Here is a 17,046-nt window from a genome sequence, read left to right on the forward strand (position 1 = left end):
AAAAATAAAATAAAATAAAATAAATAAATACATTTAAAAAAAAGAGGACAAAATTTAAAAAAAGCAGTCCATCAGTGGTAAATTAATTGATAGAAGGCCTCACAGCTGATTATGCATATCAGAGCAAAAAACTAAGCCACAAGTTCAAAGAAACTGTCAGCAGAGCTAAGAGACAAGACATATGCCTGGCACAGATTTGCTAGATGCCTCAAGTCAGGGCAAAACATATGAAAGCCCACTCTAAGTTTGCAAAAAGAAAAAAAAAACCTCTACGTGAAAGCCTTTTCACATGTAGGCTTTTGTGTGTGTTACACTGAGGAGAGGCTTCCATCTAGCTCTAGTGATGATTGTCTTTTAGGAATGTTCTCCCATCTCCACACAAGATCTCTAGAGCTCTTTCAAAGTGACCGTTTGGTTCTTGGTCACCTCTCTTACTAAGGCCCTCACCCCCGATCGCTCAGTTTGGCTGGATGACCAGCTCTTGGAAGAGTCCTGGTAGTGCCTTCTTCCATTTGAGAATTATGGAGGCCATGGTGCTCTTGGTAACCTTCAGTGCAACAGAAGTTTTTACAGCCTTCCCCAGATCTGTGCCTGGCAACAATCCTGTCTCTGAGCTCAGGCACAGGATTCTTTGGCCTCCTTCAATTGTTTTTGTCCTGATATGCATTGCCAGCTATGATGCCTTCTATAGACAGGTGTATGCCTTTCTAAGCCATGTCCAATCAACTTAATTTACCACAGATGGACTCTAATCAAGGTGCAGCAACATCTCAGCAAAGAGTGAGAGAAATGAGAGGAAGCTGAACTACATTTCAGATGTTGTTGTAAAGGGTATGAATACTTATGTCAATGCGATACTTCAGTTTTTTAAATTTTTATAGATTTGAAAAAAAATTCTCAAATTCTTTATTCATGATGGGTTACTGAGTGTAGATTAATGAGAGAGAAAAAAGAAATTTTTCGACTGCAGCATTAGACTGCAAAAACATACTGAATACTTTCTACATGTATCAAGCCTATATCAACAACAATTCATGAAAACTATTGCATGTTATTGTCTACTTGCATATGGATTCATGTAAAGTTCCTCTTGTTACTCAGAGGAACCAATGGGAATTGTACAATTGTGAAGAGTCTATCGTCTGTTTAGTATTTTTTTGTTTTCTATCATAAACTTGACGTCAGAGTTTTCTATCACTGTTGCTATACTACAGACACTGTTTAACAGAAAGCTTAGATAATAAAGGATCATGATTTCAGGTTGTTTACTATGTCAACATGACAGTTTTTGATCTCTAATAAGTTCACAACATGTAAATATATACGTATATAAAAATGTAATATCCTATGTCTTTCCCTCATTTTACCTTGCATAAGTATGATATGGAGAAGCCGAATGCCTTTCCATTGCGGGAGCCAGAATTCATATAGTTCCCGACAAGCAGGATGATCTCTAGCAGCTTGGAAAAGGTCTGGCTCTTTCTGAGCTCCTCACAGGCTGCTGTCACAGACACCACATCTGGCTTTATGTTGTTCAGCTGTTCCTCAAACTGCAGCTTGAACAAGATGGCTTGAAGCCGTGGCATCAGCTTCTTCACGCTGGACATCTGGAAGGAAAAAAAGTTGGTGAGGGGAGTGAAGACCCTTGGCTAATGTGTTGATTACACCATAGATAATGTGTCTGTGTGACTGGAGGGATTTTACATATTACTCATATCTTCCACTGCTAAACAAAGCAGCCTGTGTTTAACAGCCTGGGGATTTTCTGTGTCTAATATTCACCACAGTCTGACAGTAGTTTTACATTTTCTACACATCATCTGCCATTACTCTGATTTCCTCACTTTGTTTGTGGTTAGTCATCTCCAAGTCAGGTGGGAACTCAGACTGAAAACATTTTACAAAAACAAGACAGCCTTTTTTTAGCTCTGTTTGTTGTTTGTGTGTACTTCCTCACCACTACTCCAAACTGCTCAGACTCTGCCAAATCGTCATATTCGTCTTTCATCTCTCCAAGGACACTCAGCTGCTCTGGTGCTGGCAGCTGTTTGACCAGGTTCTATGGGGCAACAAGGGAAAAATACCCATAACGAACAGAGTTTGGGGGCATTTAATGTCAGTGCTGCCTCTGGTGAGACATCTTTTGGATGTCATATTGTAGTATGTGTTTTTTTAGGTACTACTGAACAAAAACAAATTAATGCACACAGAATGTTTGATGCAAACTGGGCAGATCTGAGGGCTGTACCTGAACCATGGACTCTGTGAGGATCTTCTCATTAACCTCCAGGACAGCGTTTTTGATCTCCTCATAGGGGAGACGAAACGATCCCAAGAAAATGGCTTTATGAGTGAACACAATAATGTTACAATCCAAATTGGTTTCCTCAGTAAAATTGTCCACTAAATGAATTGGAGCAGCAACAGCACTGATATAAGGACTTACAAAGGTTCTGTGAACTTTTGCCATCAAGGACCTTTAGCTCCTTCACCTTCTTCTTCTGCTGCTGCTTCTTATCATCACCACCATCCTGGTCTTTTTTGGCTGGAGAAGAGGAAGAAAAATAGAGAGAATTGTGGTTATAATAAGGAAGGAAATAACAAGAGCGGCTGCTTAAGATTACATTTATAGGTAATTGTGGTGATAATTGAAAAAGCATGTTCTTCAACCAGGGTTCATACAGCTTTTTCAAAGTCCTATTTAAGCACTTGGAGGGTGCATTTTCAGCACTTTACAGCTGTGATAAATCGTCTACTCATAGAAATACATATCAACTGAAAAAGTATTATACTTTCTTAGTATTTAAAAATAAATATGCCATAAAGGACCAGAATTATGCTTTGTAATATCAGACAATAGATAGATGACAAATTAAACATAACTAAGTACAAACAAACATTATAATTTCAATAAATTCTTGATGAAAATTTGAATGTGATGAGAAAAACAATGATTGATAACTAAAGTTTACTTAGCTACTGCCTAAAATTCTTCTTAGAAGAAACTTTATTTTTCTAGCATTATTTTATGAAACATTTACTTTTATTTTATTTAAAATGAGAGACCTTCTGATTTATTAATTTTTCTATCTAACAAGCAAACCTTTCATTCAGATAGCAATTTCTATCCTGAAAAGCATACAATTTCAATATCAAGAACTTTTCCAGCACATTATTCAAAATCCAAGCACTTTAAAAACTTGAAAATTAAACATTATTAAAAATTTGAGCATTTTGAAAGATTTCAAACACCCTACACAACAGAGAGACAGCAGGAAGATGAAATGGACAGAGGGCATATGTGATGTCTGAAAGCTGACAGACTTGATGCAGCCTTTACTTTGTCACTCTCCTCAAACTGCGTGGTGTCACGGAGGTGTTGGGATTACTGCAACATCAGCCTAAGGCAAGACTGGACTATGAAGTGATTGTAACACCGGGGGAAATACATCCCTTCTGTGAGGGGCCTGGAAAATGTAGTTGGACATATGTTTGCTTGCAGGCACTCCAAGTTTGCAATGAGCTCAAACTCACATATACAGTAGGATTCAAACACACACCCATAGTGTAAAAAAAAAAAAGTTGCATTAACTTGTTCTGACAAGGTCAGGATTGTGACTGACTGTACAGATGTGTCAGTGTGTGGGGTGAATGTGCAGGGGCTGAGAACTAGGAGTGAAAGATGAACAAGCATGTGGGGTTGACCACATGACAGGCTACTGAGCATGGATATATTAAGACTCAGACTAACTGGATGTCACTGTAATTCATTTGTTTTAGCATTTAATATCTAACCACTTATATTACTCACTACTATTCTGACAGTGCTGGTGCTAAAATCTTATATTAGGTCAAGAAAAAAGATGTGACAGTACACGATAAAAATAAGGACAAATACTGATTCATTATTTTGTTTGGTGTAACACTCACACAATTTCAACATTTTCTCATGTTGTATACAACAAACACTTTTTAAGAGAAAGCTTTGATGATAAAGGATCATGATATCAGGTAATTTACTATGCAAGCTTTTGACCTCTAAAAAGTTCACAACATGTAAAACTAACACACATATAAGCATCACTTTTGACTGTATGCATATACAGGTGCATCTCAAAAAATTAGAATATCATGAAAAAGTTCAATATTTTTTGTCACTCTTTTCTGAAAGTGAAACCCCATTACATAGACTTATTACACATAGAGTGAAATATTTCAAGCCTTTATTTCTTGAAATGTTGATGATTATGGCTTACAGATAAGAAAACCCAAAATTCAGTGTCTCAAAAAATTAAAATATCAAATAAGATCAATTAAAAAGGATGTTTTAAACAGAAATGTAAGGCTTCTGAAAAGTATGTTGATTTGTATACCTTCAGTAATTGGTTGGACCTCCTTCTGCATGAATTACTGCATCAATGTGGTGTGGCATGGAGGCGATCAGCCTGTGGCACTGCTCAGGTGTAATGGAAGCCCAGGTTGCTTTTATAGCGGCCTTCAGGTTATCTGCATTGTTGGGTCTGGTGTCTCTCATCTTCCTCTTGACAATCCCCCATAGATTCTTTATGGGGTTCAGGTCAGAAAACACAGTGGGCCAACACCAGCAGATGCCATGGCAGCCCAAATCATCACTGACTGGAAACTTCTGTGCCTCTCCACTCCTCCTCCTGACTCTGGGAGCTACAAGAGTGGAGAGGCACAGAATCCACGTTGCTTGAAGTCCAGTGTGAAGTTTCCACAGTCAGTGATGATTTGGGCTGCCATGGCGTCTGCTGGTGTTGGCCCACTGTGTTTTCTGAAGTCCACAGTCAACACAGCCATCTACCAGGACATTTTACAGCACTTCATGCTTCCTTCTGCTGACAAGCTTTATGGAGATGCTGATTTCATTTTCCAGCAGGACTTGGCACCTGCCCAAACTGCCAAAGGTACCAAAAGCTGGTTCAATGACCATGGTCTTACTGTGCTTGATTGGCCAGCAAACTGGCCTGACCTGAACCCCATAAAGAATCTATGGGGGATTGTCAAGAGGAAGATGAGAGACACAAGACCCAACAATGCAGATGACCTGAAGGCCGCTATAAAAGCAGCCTGGGCTTCCGTTACACCTGAGCAGTGCCACAGGCTGATCGCCTCCATGCCACGCCGCATTGATGCAGCAATTCATGCAAAAGGAGGTCCAACAAAGTATTGAAGGCATACAAATCAACATACTTTTCAGAAGCCTGACATTTCTGTTTAAAACATCCTTTTTTAATTGATCTTATGTAATAATTTGGTTTTTTGAAACACGGAATTTTGGGTTTTCTTATCTGTAAGTCTTAACCATTAAAATTTCAAGAAATAAAGGCTTGAAATATTTCACTCTATGTGTAACAAGTCTATATAATATATGGGTTTCACTTTCAGAAAAGAGTGACAAAAAATATTGAACTTTTTCATGATATTCTAATTTTTTGAGATGCACCTATACTTTGCCCAACAGGTCACATCTTCTGCCTAATAATCAACCTCTTCTCTAACTCACCAGGTACATTTGCTGAATTCCAGTATTAAATTGTAAGGACACAACAGACAAAAATCTCTAACTAATATCTGTTCATGCCCACATTGTTTGCGATGGCCGATATTTGTCAGAAGTGCCAATACTGGCTGACACCGATGTTAAAAAGATGCATTTCTGCATCCCAAATTACATGTTTTCTGGCAGTAGCTTCAAACTGTGAAAAGTTTCTTTTATAAAAATTATACTTTAAGCACCAAGAACTGGGTAGCTAGTGAGGAGCTGCACAGTCAAATATGATCTTTCCTTATTGGCAATAACATGAGAATATATATTTCAACCACGTTGTTTTGGTGAAACCACACATTTATGATTAAGTAAAATGCAACAACTGTTTTGGGATGTGATGTGGAAGCATTCTCTCGCTAAGTGTTACTGACCATCATGTGAAGTCAAAGCCAATCTACCGGTCAATTTCATGTTGCTGACACAGAGCTAGAAAAATCCTGTTTAAGACTTTGTTTTTTCACTCTGCAATGGATGCGTTTTTATGTAATAAAGTACAATACTTCCCCCAAAATACATTCATATAAAAGTGAAAATTATTTGTTTAAAAAGTAATAGAAAGTACAAATACACAAAAAGCTACTCAATTACAGGAATTGAAGTAAAAATGTCATCATTAATTACTTTTCAAGGCAGTCATCACTTTATTATTCCTTTCGACTTCTCTTCAATCTCCAGGTCAGAGAAGTTTCTCTTCTGTGCTATATTTCATATTGACATGTTGTAAAGGTCATGGCAAGGCCAGCTGAACCGTGAACATGTAGGGGCGGATATTTAAATAACAGTTATCAGCCACCACACTTATCAACACCATGTAATTTGTATGCTGTGATCGGGCTGATATGCACATTTCACATGTGAAACATATCGTAAGATGATTTCTGCTCCCAGATTTGTGCTGGTTTCTGCACCTGGGTACATAAAGGAAATCTAACATTAAATGTAATACTTTTTAAGACCTCTTCATACATTTAAAGACCCTATTAGAGCCTCAATTTCTAACCCACTGACCCAAATGAAATGTGACAACATAGAAAAGATAAAAACAGAAATATAATAGGAAAATTTTCATTATTCTGGTATGAAAATTAAGCTTGCTTGGAGCATTTTTGAGATAAGCCTATGACAAAAAGACATTGTTTTAATACCATTGAGCAGCAGGCAATGGAAGGTCTGATGATTCTACTAGAGTGGCTTTAAAGCAATTATACAACAATTTAGAGTACCTACAAGTTTTGTACTGAAATAGAATAGCAAAGACCTTATAACCTTGCATTTAAGACTTTTTAAATACTTTTTAAAAGCCTTTATTTTCACTAAGCTGATTTATCAACTTTTAATACTTTCAAGACCCTGTGGACACTCTGTACACCACACAGATAAATGAGGGTGATTATGAGAAGTTTATTTTTTAGCTACAGTATTACAAGCCCATTATAGTCCAAATAAGTCATTAATAGAAACTGTTCTCTTGTGGCGAGGTAACTGGAGATGGGCACAACATTTTTTGAGATTTAATTGAACAAATTCAATCTTATAAATTCAAATTCAATAAAACTCCTAAGGACCAGTCTCAGAAAAGAACCGTGTGGTTTTTAGACCATTCTGTGGTCTAAAAAACATAATTCCTGGTCATTAAGTTGAAAAAAGCTTTAAAAAATCAGACAAAAACCCAATAGCCTTAACACCATTCATCCACTTTTAGTTTTTTATAGTTTAAAACTTTATTAGAAAAAACAGAGGTTCTCCATTTTCTTCTTTATTTTCTAACTAGTTCATGTGTCCTTGAACATTACTTATATGTGTAAAGGGTCTGTCATAGTAAAAAATAATCATTGTTTGGAAAATGGCCAATCAGTTCTGGTACAATGTGTACAGCAGTGGGTGCAGACATATGCTCTCTCTCTTTAAAAGGCTTTGTCTAAAGTGAGCACACTATACAAATAAAATAATCTGCTGAGCAGCCCACCTGTTTCCTCTGTCTGGTGATGACCTCATGCTCTGACATCAGAGGCTTAGATTTAGTGTCCATCCATCCAACCAAGGTCAAATAAAAACTAAACCTTGTTTTATCTGTTTAGTTAACACTATTTCTGGTATAAATTACACATTTCATTAAGGTTCAGCCATCCCACAGTTTTTAGTGCTACACATGTCTTGCTTTTCTGTTCCCTCTTAGTCATTCCAACATCTTTACACAATCAGTCCACATTCAAGTGCATCCAAACACACAGGCAGTTCAGCATAACAACTCACTTGTCTCTCCATGCCTCCATATGTGCAGTCAAACAGTGCTTTGTCTCTATGTGAGAGGCCAATCAGTGAGCGGTCTGTTAATGAGCCCTGGCCTCCTAATGAGCTCCTCAACTCATTCATTTATAGCATACACATACACACAAACCAGTCAGTCAGCCAGAGGACTGTGGCCTCAATAAGAGCCACTGTTTAACTCAGCTCAGTGAAACTGCTGTCAGAATCACAGATAACGTACGCCTTAAGTCAGACTCTGAGTTTAGGCTGATCTAATCTGTTTTATGTCTGTTCTTCTACTGTTTGCATATAATTTGTGATGAGATTGTATAATCTGCTGTGTGGATCACTACCATGAATCAACAACACTATTGTGCATCTAACACTCCAGCCACAGTCCCTGCTGAGAGCAGGAAACCAGCAGGAAGTCAACCATTACACACACAGGGTAGGAAAACCCTTCAGGACATCTGACAGGAAACAACAAGAATATATTCAACAAACACACAAACACAGCCAGCAATAACTGAAAGGCCAGGAAATGACAACAATCTACAAATAAACATCTGAGGATGGTGCCAGTCTGATCAAAATCATCTATTGAAGACATTCATTCAAACATTTACAGTTAAAGACAGAGCTATAAAGAGATCAGGGAGTTACAGCAATGAAAAGATTAAACTATTAAAAACCCTGTCTTGGAATGTAGGAATAATATGCATTCAGACACTAAAAAAGACAGACATGAATATATAAGGCACAGATCCTTTGAACGCTTGCTGTTTGCAGTATATAATCTCAAGGAATCCTGTTAGTCTGAGACGAGTAACCTAGTTAAGGCATCATGTCACTAGGTCACTGTGTGTCTGTGTGTATCTTGGAAGGATGGAGAGCCGGTAGGGGAGCATGTGTGCGTGCGCTCTTACAGCCACACTGCCAGCTGTGCTCCAGCCAATCAAATCAAGCTTTGGTGTGTTGACATCATGGCTGATTCATAAAATGGGGTCTGGAGTGGAGATTGTAAAATGGCTGCTTAGCGGTCTCCACATGCTGGGCTCACTTCATTTATGATCTCATGGCACCTCTTGTGGTGGCAATGTAGAACTGCATCCTGTTACACTTAGTCATTGTGGGGGAGGAGAGGAGATGACTGAGGCAGAACACATGTGACAACACAGGCACATATGAACACACTTGTGGAGTGCTGACATCTTAACATCCACATGTTTTATCATCCCAGCTGCCACAGAGAAGGCTTCCTTTATAGAAACAAATCCCCACAACCACACACACACAAATGTGCGTCTCTTTTTCCAGAATACCTCCCCCTTGTCTCCCTAGCAGCTGCCCGGCACTGAGAGATGATGAAAAAAGGGGGAGGAGGAGGGGGTGTTTTGTCTCTATGTCTGCATGTGTGTGTGTGTGTGTGCACAGGCATGTGTGTGCGTATGTGTCCGAAAAGAAAAACTAAATTTGTCCATTTCTGTTTTTAATTAAGTGGAAAGAAGAGGGAAGAAAAAGGGAGAGCTGGAGGCGAAAGAGGGGGGCACAGGATCATGAGGAGCCAAGTCATTTGGAGGTCCCTGTCAATATGTGACTAAGCGTGTGCGTGTCTCTCTCTAACTGCACAAAGAGGAGTCTGTTTATAAGTCAGCAGACCTGAGCGTGGCCCCCCTCTTTCCTCTCCTCTTTCTTTCTCTCACTCCTTAAAAGGAGAAAATGTGCAGTGGGGAAGGTAATGGTTAGCCAAGCTTGGAGACAGAGAAAAATAATTGGAAAAATACACAAGAAAATAAAGTTGAAACACAAAAGGAGTAAGACAAACAAAGATGATTAACTTTTATCCTTGACTTCTCAGAACTATATCTCAGCTCATAGAATAGTTCAAGCTCCCTCCCAGAGAGCAAAGCCACTTTTCTTTTCTATCTTTTTCCATGCCTTTTCATATGGTCTATTCATCCACTCATCACCACTCCCTGCTTGTGGAGCGCTGCAGTTTATTTTTAACCCACTAAAAGCTCTCAGATGATGTGCTCCATTGTATATCTGTGGCCTCCAAAGTGTTTTCTCTTTGGCCCTCTGGTGGCAAGACAGGAGAAAAGCAAAGCATTAACTTTATATAACTTCAAACTTAGTTTTTTCCATCCAGCATTCCAGGGCTGGAGGCAGTCTTAACTGGAACAGATGAGATGGTTTTTAGTTTCAACATCAATATTTACGGGCAGAGCAGCTCTCTGGAACAAATGCTCAGGGTAGAGAAAGAACCGCACAGAGACACAAACAAAGAGTTTAGCAAGTTCAACACAAACAAGGAAGAAATGCACTTCAGGAAGACTTAATAATGAGATATACAGTGATTATCTGAGGAAATTTAAGTATGTAAGTTTAAATCTTTAACTAAAGGGGGGATGAGGCAAAAAAAGAAAAAGAAAGAGAGGGAGGGCATGGAGTTCTTTGTCTAAAGTAAGCATGAGGCTCAAACTACTGCAGACAGAACGACAGCTGTGGCCTCGGTCCCTTTAAACTTTAAATGTCCAATGTTCTGTCACTTTCTTTATTCCTCTGTCTGTGTCACAATGTAAGCAAGTTTGACAGAAGGAGAATAAGGGGGTTTCCACGGTAACCTTGCGCCTGAAAGAGCCCCTTCATCCTGTTTTTCACTGAGAAAGGAAATGGGGAGAAAAAAATCCTGACTGTGTGAGTGTGTATGTGTGAGTCTGTGATTGTGTGAAAAGGACCAGATGGCAGGGTGGGGCAGGGGGGAGGGGGGACGGGGGCAGGATGTGGGAGGGCCAGGATGCGGAGGGGTGGGTTTGTGGGAGGGGCTTAGGTGTGCTCCCTTGCGCACCCCTGGTGCATGAAGGATGTAACTGCAACATGTAAGCTCAACTTTGTACTAAATTGAATAAAATAAGACTATATTACTTTCAAAACATAAAAAATGTCTCAAAAATACAGAGGAACAGCAGTAGAGTAAATCAATAAAAATATGTTCATTAATTTGACCTGACGGCTTTAAATCAAGTTTTGTCCCACTCAAATTGTAGCACTTATTTTGTTGGACTTGAAGATGAAAATTATAATTACAGGTACAGTCACCTCAAAGAAAAAAAAACATTAAAGACTAAAATTTAGGTCTACGGAGGCATGGTATTAGATTTTTCCTCAAATATTTGACATGCAAGAATTATTATGGCTTGCAGCAATATAAATACTGATATTTAAATGTAATTCATACCAAAAACTTTAGACATTAGAGCACACTGTAAAGTTTGAGGAGAAACATACTTCAGTTCATAAAACTTCAGAAATGCGACTGGGAGTAGAAGAAAGACTTAAAAACCTGCTCTTTATCTGTCTATTTGGTCCTGATGAAGACTCAAGATGAGTCGAAACATGTAGACGTATCTGCTTGACAAAAAATATTTTATATCATATCAAAGATTTTCAGTATTGCTGGCAATATATTTTCCAATACTTGTATCATGCCAATAATAATGTGCATTTCTATTTAACCTGCATCTTATTGAGTGACAGTGCACTAAGATCACTTATTTAAAGTAATATCATATTGTAACTTATAATTTTGAAAAAAAAAAAACAAAAACAAAGACAAAAAAAAAACAATAATAAACCATAAAAATTATTACAAGCTGATGCATAAACTGCTAAATGGGTCTGGCAGAGAAAATAAAGGTGAAAAAAAACGGATTAAATTTACTATCACAAATGAATCTTACAGTAAAACAAGCATCTAAAGCTGTCACAAACTTCAAGGTAATTCTGTTTGGTTCCTGTCTAAAATGAAATAAAATTCTACACTGCTTTTTCTTAAAAAGATACTCCATTGTTGGGTAAAGTTTTAAAGTTTTAATTTTATCTAAATGGTGTGACTAAAGGAGGAACAAAGTGGGGCTCCTTCAATGAGCTTAATATTTTCCGTGGAGTCACAGTGCCCTCCACTGGTGAGTTTGGTGTACTGCCGATGGATGGCACAAGGCACGCAGACTCCCACACCTGGATGCACAGTTTGTTACCTTCACAGTATTTCCAATCAGTGATGGTTATGTGAATGATAAAGGAACAAAAGAAGGAATAAAGTGATGAACTGTGTATGTGATGAAAAAGGGGAGGGAGGGGCAAAAGTGGATTGATAGAAGAGGAAAGAGAGTGTGGAGGTGCTTGTTTTTTGTGGAAATGAGGGTCTGTATGTGTGTTTCAGCGCTGTTCTCTCAGGGCCATTCTGACCTCTCCCTGCTCTTCTGGCCATGAAGGTCTTCAGCGATGACGCACACTAGGCATGTAACGGCATCACTGATGAGACACACACACACACACACACACACAGGGAGTATGCTGCCTGCATTACTGATAAGGTGTACTACAGTCGACACACCGACACAGCATTACCTTGAACTTGAATTCGCACTTGCTGAAACCACACAAACAGCCCATAAATCCCCATAGCAAATAACAGAGGACACCGGCGGACACCCCCCACTGCACGCACCTCCACACGCACACAAGGAGAGGTGAGCTGCTATGGTGTGCTTATTAAATCAGTCCTATATCAGCCAGTCTCCTTGGGACAGCAGAAAAGATTTACTACAGCAATTACACCCGCTAATTACAAGGAGGAGAGATAGGGGCTGTGAGAGAGAACTTCAGAGTGTAAGAGGAGAAAAGGAAATCAAATCAAGAGAGGAAAGAGCAAATAAAGGTGTGAAAACTGAGAGGCTGAGCAAATAAAAGAGGGAAAGAGAGAAAGTGAAGTTAGTTTAAAGGACAAAGACAATGCAGAAGTGACCTTGAGACAGCCACAACACCTGAGCCTTTAATAGGGTACATGGAGACGACAGAAAAACACCACAGTTCAGTGCTTGAACTTACTAACCTGTCATGTCTTTGTGTGTATTTATGTGGGTGAGAGTATGTGTTTGTGCCTGACCGGCTAACAGAGTGACTCACTGAGTAACTAAGTAGTTTTCTGTGGTAGTCTGGTAGTCTGTGTGCTGCTTTGGTGTTTGTTATTCACAGAGCGAATGTCCTTGACGCTGCACTGGCCTTCACAGCACTGTGCTCCCTCTGTGGGGAGGAGAAAGAACTACAGTGCTTTGCATTGATCCTCACTTTACACTGGACTTTTCTGCATTTTCCAAGTATAAAAAAACGAGAATTTAAATGGACATTTTAGGACTTTTACCATTTGATTGACACGACATGCACAAAACTATCAAGACAAAAGAAGAGGCGACTTATGGACATATTTAACCCTTTAAGTCAAAACAGCATCAAGTCTTTTGGCCTCTGCCAGTTTGCACGTCTGCATTTCAGCTCATTCTTCTTAGAAAAACAGTTAAAGTTCAGCATGACAGGATGGAGACTGTCTGTGAGCAATTTTCAAGTCTCACGACAGATTCTCAAAAGGACTGAGGTCTGGGCTTTAAGACATTAACACTCTTTGCCTTTAACCGTGTCAGTGTGGTTCTGGCTGTCGGCTGTACAGTTACGCTCGTTGACCTGCAGGAAGGGGGCCTCCGACTTTTCTGTACTTCTTTTTCTTGCAAACTGAGAAAGGATGTTCAAGAGAACCGGCATTTATTTTGCTTTGTCTTGTCCTTAATCCTGGCCAGTTTGTAAGTACCTGCTGATGAAAAGCATCTTCACAGAAGGATGCAGCATGCAGCGGGCTACACACTGATTTTAAACCAGTGCCAAAAGTTCAAGTTTGATCCCACCAATCAGAGAACCCTTCCTAGAATGTTCGTTGTTTCTCCCATATGGTTTGTAGAAAACTTCAAACAGGTCTTTTAACGGTTTTATTTAATCAACCACCCTCTGCTTGTTACTGTTCCATAAAGGAGAGATTTGTGGAGTGCACCACTAATAAATGTCCTGTGGACATATGGTCACACCTGAGCTAGGGATTCCTTTCAAGCTCTTTCTGTCCAGTCCTCAGTTTAGATCTTGAGAGAGTTGCTTTTGTGCCATTTTCTTTCCATTTATTTTTGACTGATTTAAAGGAGCACTGTCAGGCATTCCAGGCTTAGAGTATTTTTTTATAACCTTACCTTCCTTTGTAGTTCTCCCAAGACTCATCCCTGTCTCATTTGGTGAGCTGCTTTGTCTTTACCAGCCTGTTTGTTCAGAGATGTTCTCTGACAAACTGAGACCTTCACAAAAAAAGGTTTCTTTAAAATGAGATTTAACTACAAACAGGAGGACTTTATAAATCAATTTTACAGGAGGATTTGTACATCATTAAGCAGAGTTATTCTCTGTTACACCGGGTTCAGTCATCATTGACCCTTGTCCGTGGTTTGGCAGATGGACACGTGCAGAGCTTTACATACACTCACCAGCCACTTTATTAGGTACTCCTTGCTAGTACCAGGTTGGACCACTTTTGCCTTCAGAACTGCCTTAATTCTTTGTGGCATAGTTTCAACAAGCTGTTGGAAACATTCCACAGAGATTTTGGTCCATATTGACATGATAGCATCACACAGTTGCTGCACATCCTTGATGTGAGTCTCCCATTTCACCACGTCCCAAAAGTGATCTATTGGATTGAGATCTGGTGACTATTGGAGGCCACTGGAGTACAGTGAACTCATTGTCATGTTCAAGAAACCACTATGAGAGGATCTGAGCTTTGTGACATGGTGCATTATCCTGCTGGAGGAGCCATCAGAGGATGGGTAAACTGTGGTCGTAAAAGGATGGACATGGTCAGCAACAATACTCAAGGAGGCTGTGGTGTTTAAACACTGCTAAATAAAATAATTTTAAAAAAAGATCAAAAAATAAATACAAATAGAACAGGACATTACATGACAAGACTAAGTGGACGAGACTTGGAGCATGGGACTAGACGAACACAACAGGAAGATCACACAAGACAAGACAAGGCAGACAGGACAAAATAGGACAGACAGGACAAGACTAAACAAGCAGGATAATGCAAGTAGTTTGAAGCTTATAAGACATGCTGCATATTGTGAAACATATGGCTTGTTAACAAGAAAAGTAGGACACAAAAATGACTGGTAATGGTAAGATGGAGGAGAAACAGGAATGGTATAGTAACCAACCAGCCTCAGTTTTCTATTCTTAGCTGACAGAAGTGGTCTTCAGCTACTGTAGCCCATCTGCTTCAAGATTTGATGTGTTGTATGTTCAGAGATGGTATTTTGCACACCTTTGTTGGAATGAGTAGTTATTTGAGTTACTGTTGCCTTTCTATCATCGTTTTGCCCATTCTCCTCTGACATCATCAAGGCATTTTCGTCCACACATCTGCCGCTCACTGGATATTTTCCCTTTTTAGGACCATTCTCTGTAAACCCTAGAGATGGCTGTGCAGTTTCTGAAATACTCAGACCAGCCCCTCTGGCGACAACAACCATGCCACGTTCAGAGTCACATAAAAATCCTCGTTCTTCCCTGTTCTGATACTCGATTTGGTCTTCAGCAAGTCATCTTGACCACATGTACATGCCTAAATGCATTGATTTTTTTGCCAGGTGATTGACTTATGAGCTATTTCTGTTAACAAGCAATTCAGCAGGTGTAGATAATTAAGTGGTAAAGGTACTTTGTATGTGTGTGTGAGAATGTGTGGCTGTGCGTGAGATTCATGGATGAGATGAGTGTTCTTATATACATTAATCTGCAGAGGTCTGTCATCGTGTATTGAATATAGCCTATCACAGCTGCAATTAAGAACAGGAAAAAACCCTAGGGAGCATCCCTACCTTACCTCTGTTCATTCTGGGGCACTCAGGTCACACAGTTGAATAGTATTTCTTCTATGTATTACCAGCTGCCTGCCAAATGTAATCACATTCCCTGCTTGTCAAGTGTACTGTCCACCCTGACAGCGTCCATGACATATTCACATAACCAAGCAGAAAGTCTCATTTACATGAGCATAGAGGTAGAAATGAAAACTTATAAATTGGGTTTCTATCTCAATTAAAAAGTTAGATGAACTGTAACACACATGCACCCCATGAGGCCCACTTTGCTCTGGGCAAAAAGGATTAGGTACTTGGCTCCTGTCAGCATTCAAATATTCATTATTACCTTATGGAAAGATAGCAGACAGGGAGCGAATGGGAGCAAGAGGCAGCGAGAAAAAGAGAGAGTGCAAAGAAAGAGCATGAGTAAATGATGGAGAGGCACTTTATGAATACAAGCAGTTCTGACTTATGCAAAGCAAAATAGATGAAAGGAGGACAGAGAAAAATGAAGGTCTACACGGTGTCATGCCACGGAGGACAGTTAAAAGCTCGTCTTAGGGATGGAGCACACACTCATCCACTGTTAATCCCTAAGTCTCTGTCCTCTCATCTCCAACCATCCATCCCTTCACTTGTCTTTAACTCTGCTTCAGTGATGAGGACAAAGGAAAGCACTCATTTTCCCCCTCCCTCCACAGCTCTCTCTTCCCCATCCTTCTCCCTTTCTTGGACTCTCCGGGCAAGACTCGCAGGCCTGATTAGCAATTGTGACTTGACCGCATGGTGGAAAGATTGGCACACATGTACAAACACACACACAGAAGCATGCATACACACATAAGAATACACAAAACAACACACCCTGTATGTAGCAAAGAGGAGGACAAGGGCCAGTTTTGCTAGGTCTAATTACCCCTTGAGCACAGCCAAGAGCCAGTGAGCGGGCTGGAGAGGAGGAGGGAGTTTTTGCCTTTTTTAATGTCAGCCATCGCTCCCAGAAAACGAATGCACAAACAGAGACCACACACACAGACACGAGTAAGTGTGTCTGACCAAAGGCAAAACATTTTCTCGTGCTTGTCAGTTTTTTTTGCAGCCAACATGTTAATATGACCAAGCCAAGTAAACGAGAGAGGAGAGGAGAAAAGAAAGTGAAAAGGAGACATAGAGAGCAAAGCTAGAGGAGAGATAAAGGGGATGAGTAACAAAGTGGAGCAATTGCGATGGGAGGAAGCATTGTGGGAAAGAGACTATAGAGCAAAAAGGATGAGAGATAAAGATGAGAAGAGAGATCATGTGATACAGTCAACAGAATAAGAAGAAAGAAAAGGAGCCCAATTTCACAAAGACTTTGCCTTAATTATGAGGATTAACAGACTTAAAAGACACATTCATCTCCATACTCATACTGGCACAAAGAACTTATATTGTGTTTTAATCACTGGAAAAGTTCTGTCATCCTGCAATCTATACTGCTAAGAA

At 39.7% G+C, this 17,046-nt stretch overlaps 1 protein-coding gene across 3 annotated transcripts in view; it reads right to left on the minus strand.

Annotated features, from left to right (window-relative positions):
* The window catches only part of LOC121516273 (protein diaphanous homolog 1-like), a 156,367-nt gene that overhangs the window by 27,687 nt on the left and 111,634 nt on the right, over window positions 1–17,046 (minus strand). For all 3 annotated transcript variants that reach the window (XM_041797476.1, XM_041797474.1, XM_041797477.1), the window contains 4 exons: window positions 2,447–2,545; window positions 2,249–2,343; window positions 1,958–2,059; window positions 1,368–1,607 (listed from right to left, as the gene is read on the minus strand). In XM_041797476.1, coding sequence (XP_041653410.1) covers window positions 1,368–1,607; window positions 1,958–2,059; window positions 2,249–2,343; window positions 2,447–2,545 — 536 coding nt within the window. The remainder of the gene's footprint in view (window positions 1–1,367; window positions 1,608–1,957; window positions 2,060–2,248; window positions 2,344–2,446; window positions 2,546–17,046) is intronic.

This window comes from Cheilinus undulatus, linkage group 10 (genome assembly GCF_018320785.1).
Source record: "Cheilinus undulatus linkage group 10, ASM1832078v1, whole genome shotgun sequence".
NCBI classification, from domain to species: domain Eukaryota; kingdom Metazoa; phylum Chordata; class Actinopteri; order Labriformes; family Labridae; genus Cheilinus; species Cheilinus undulatus.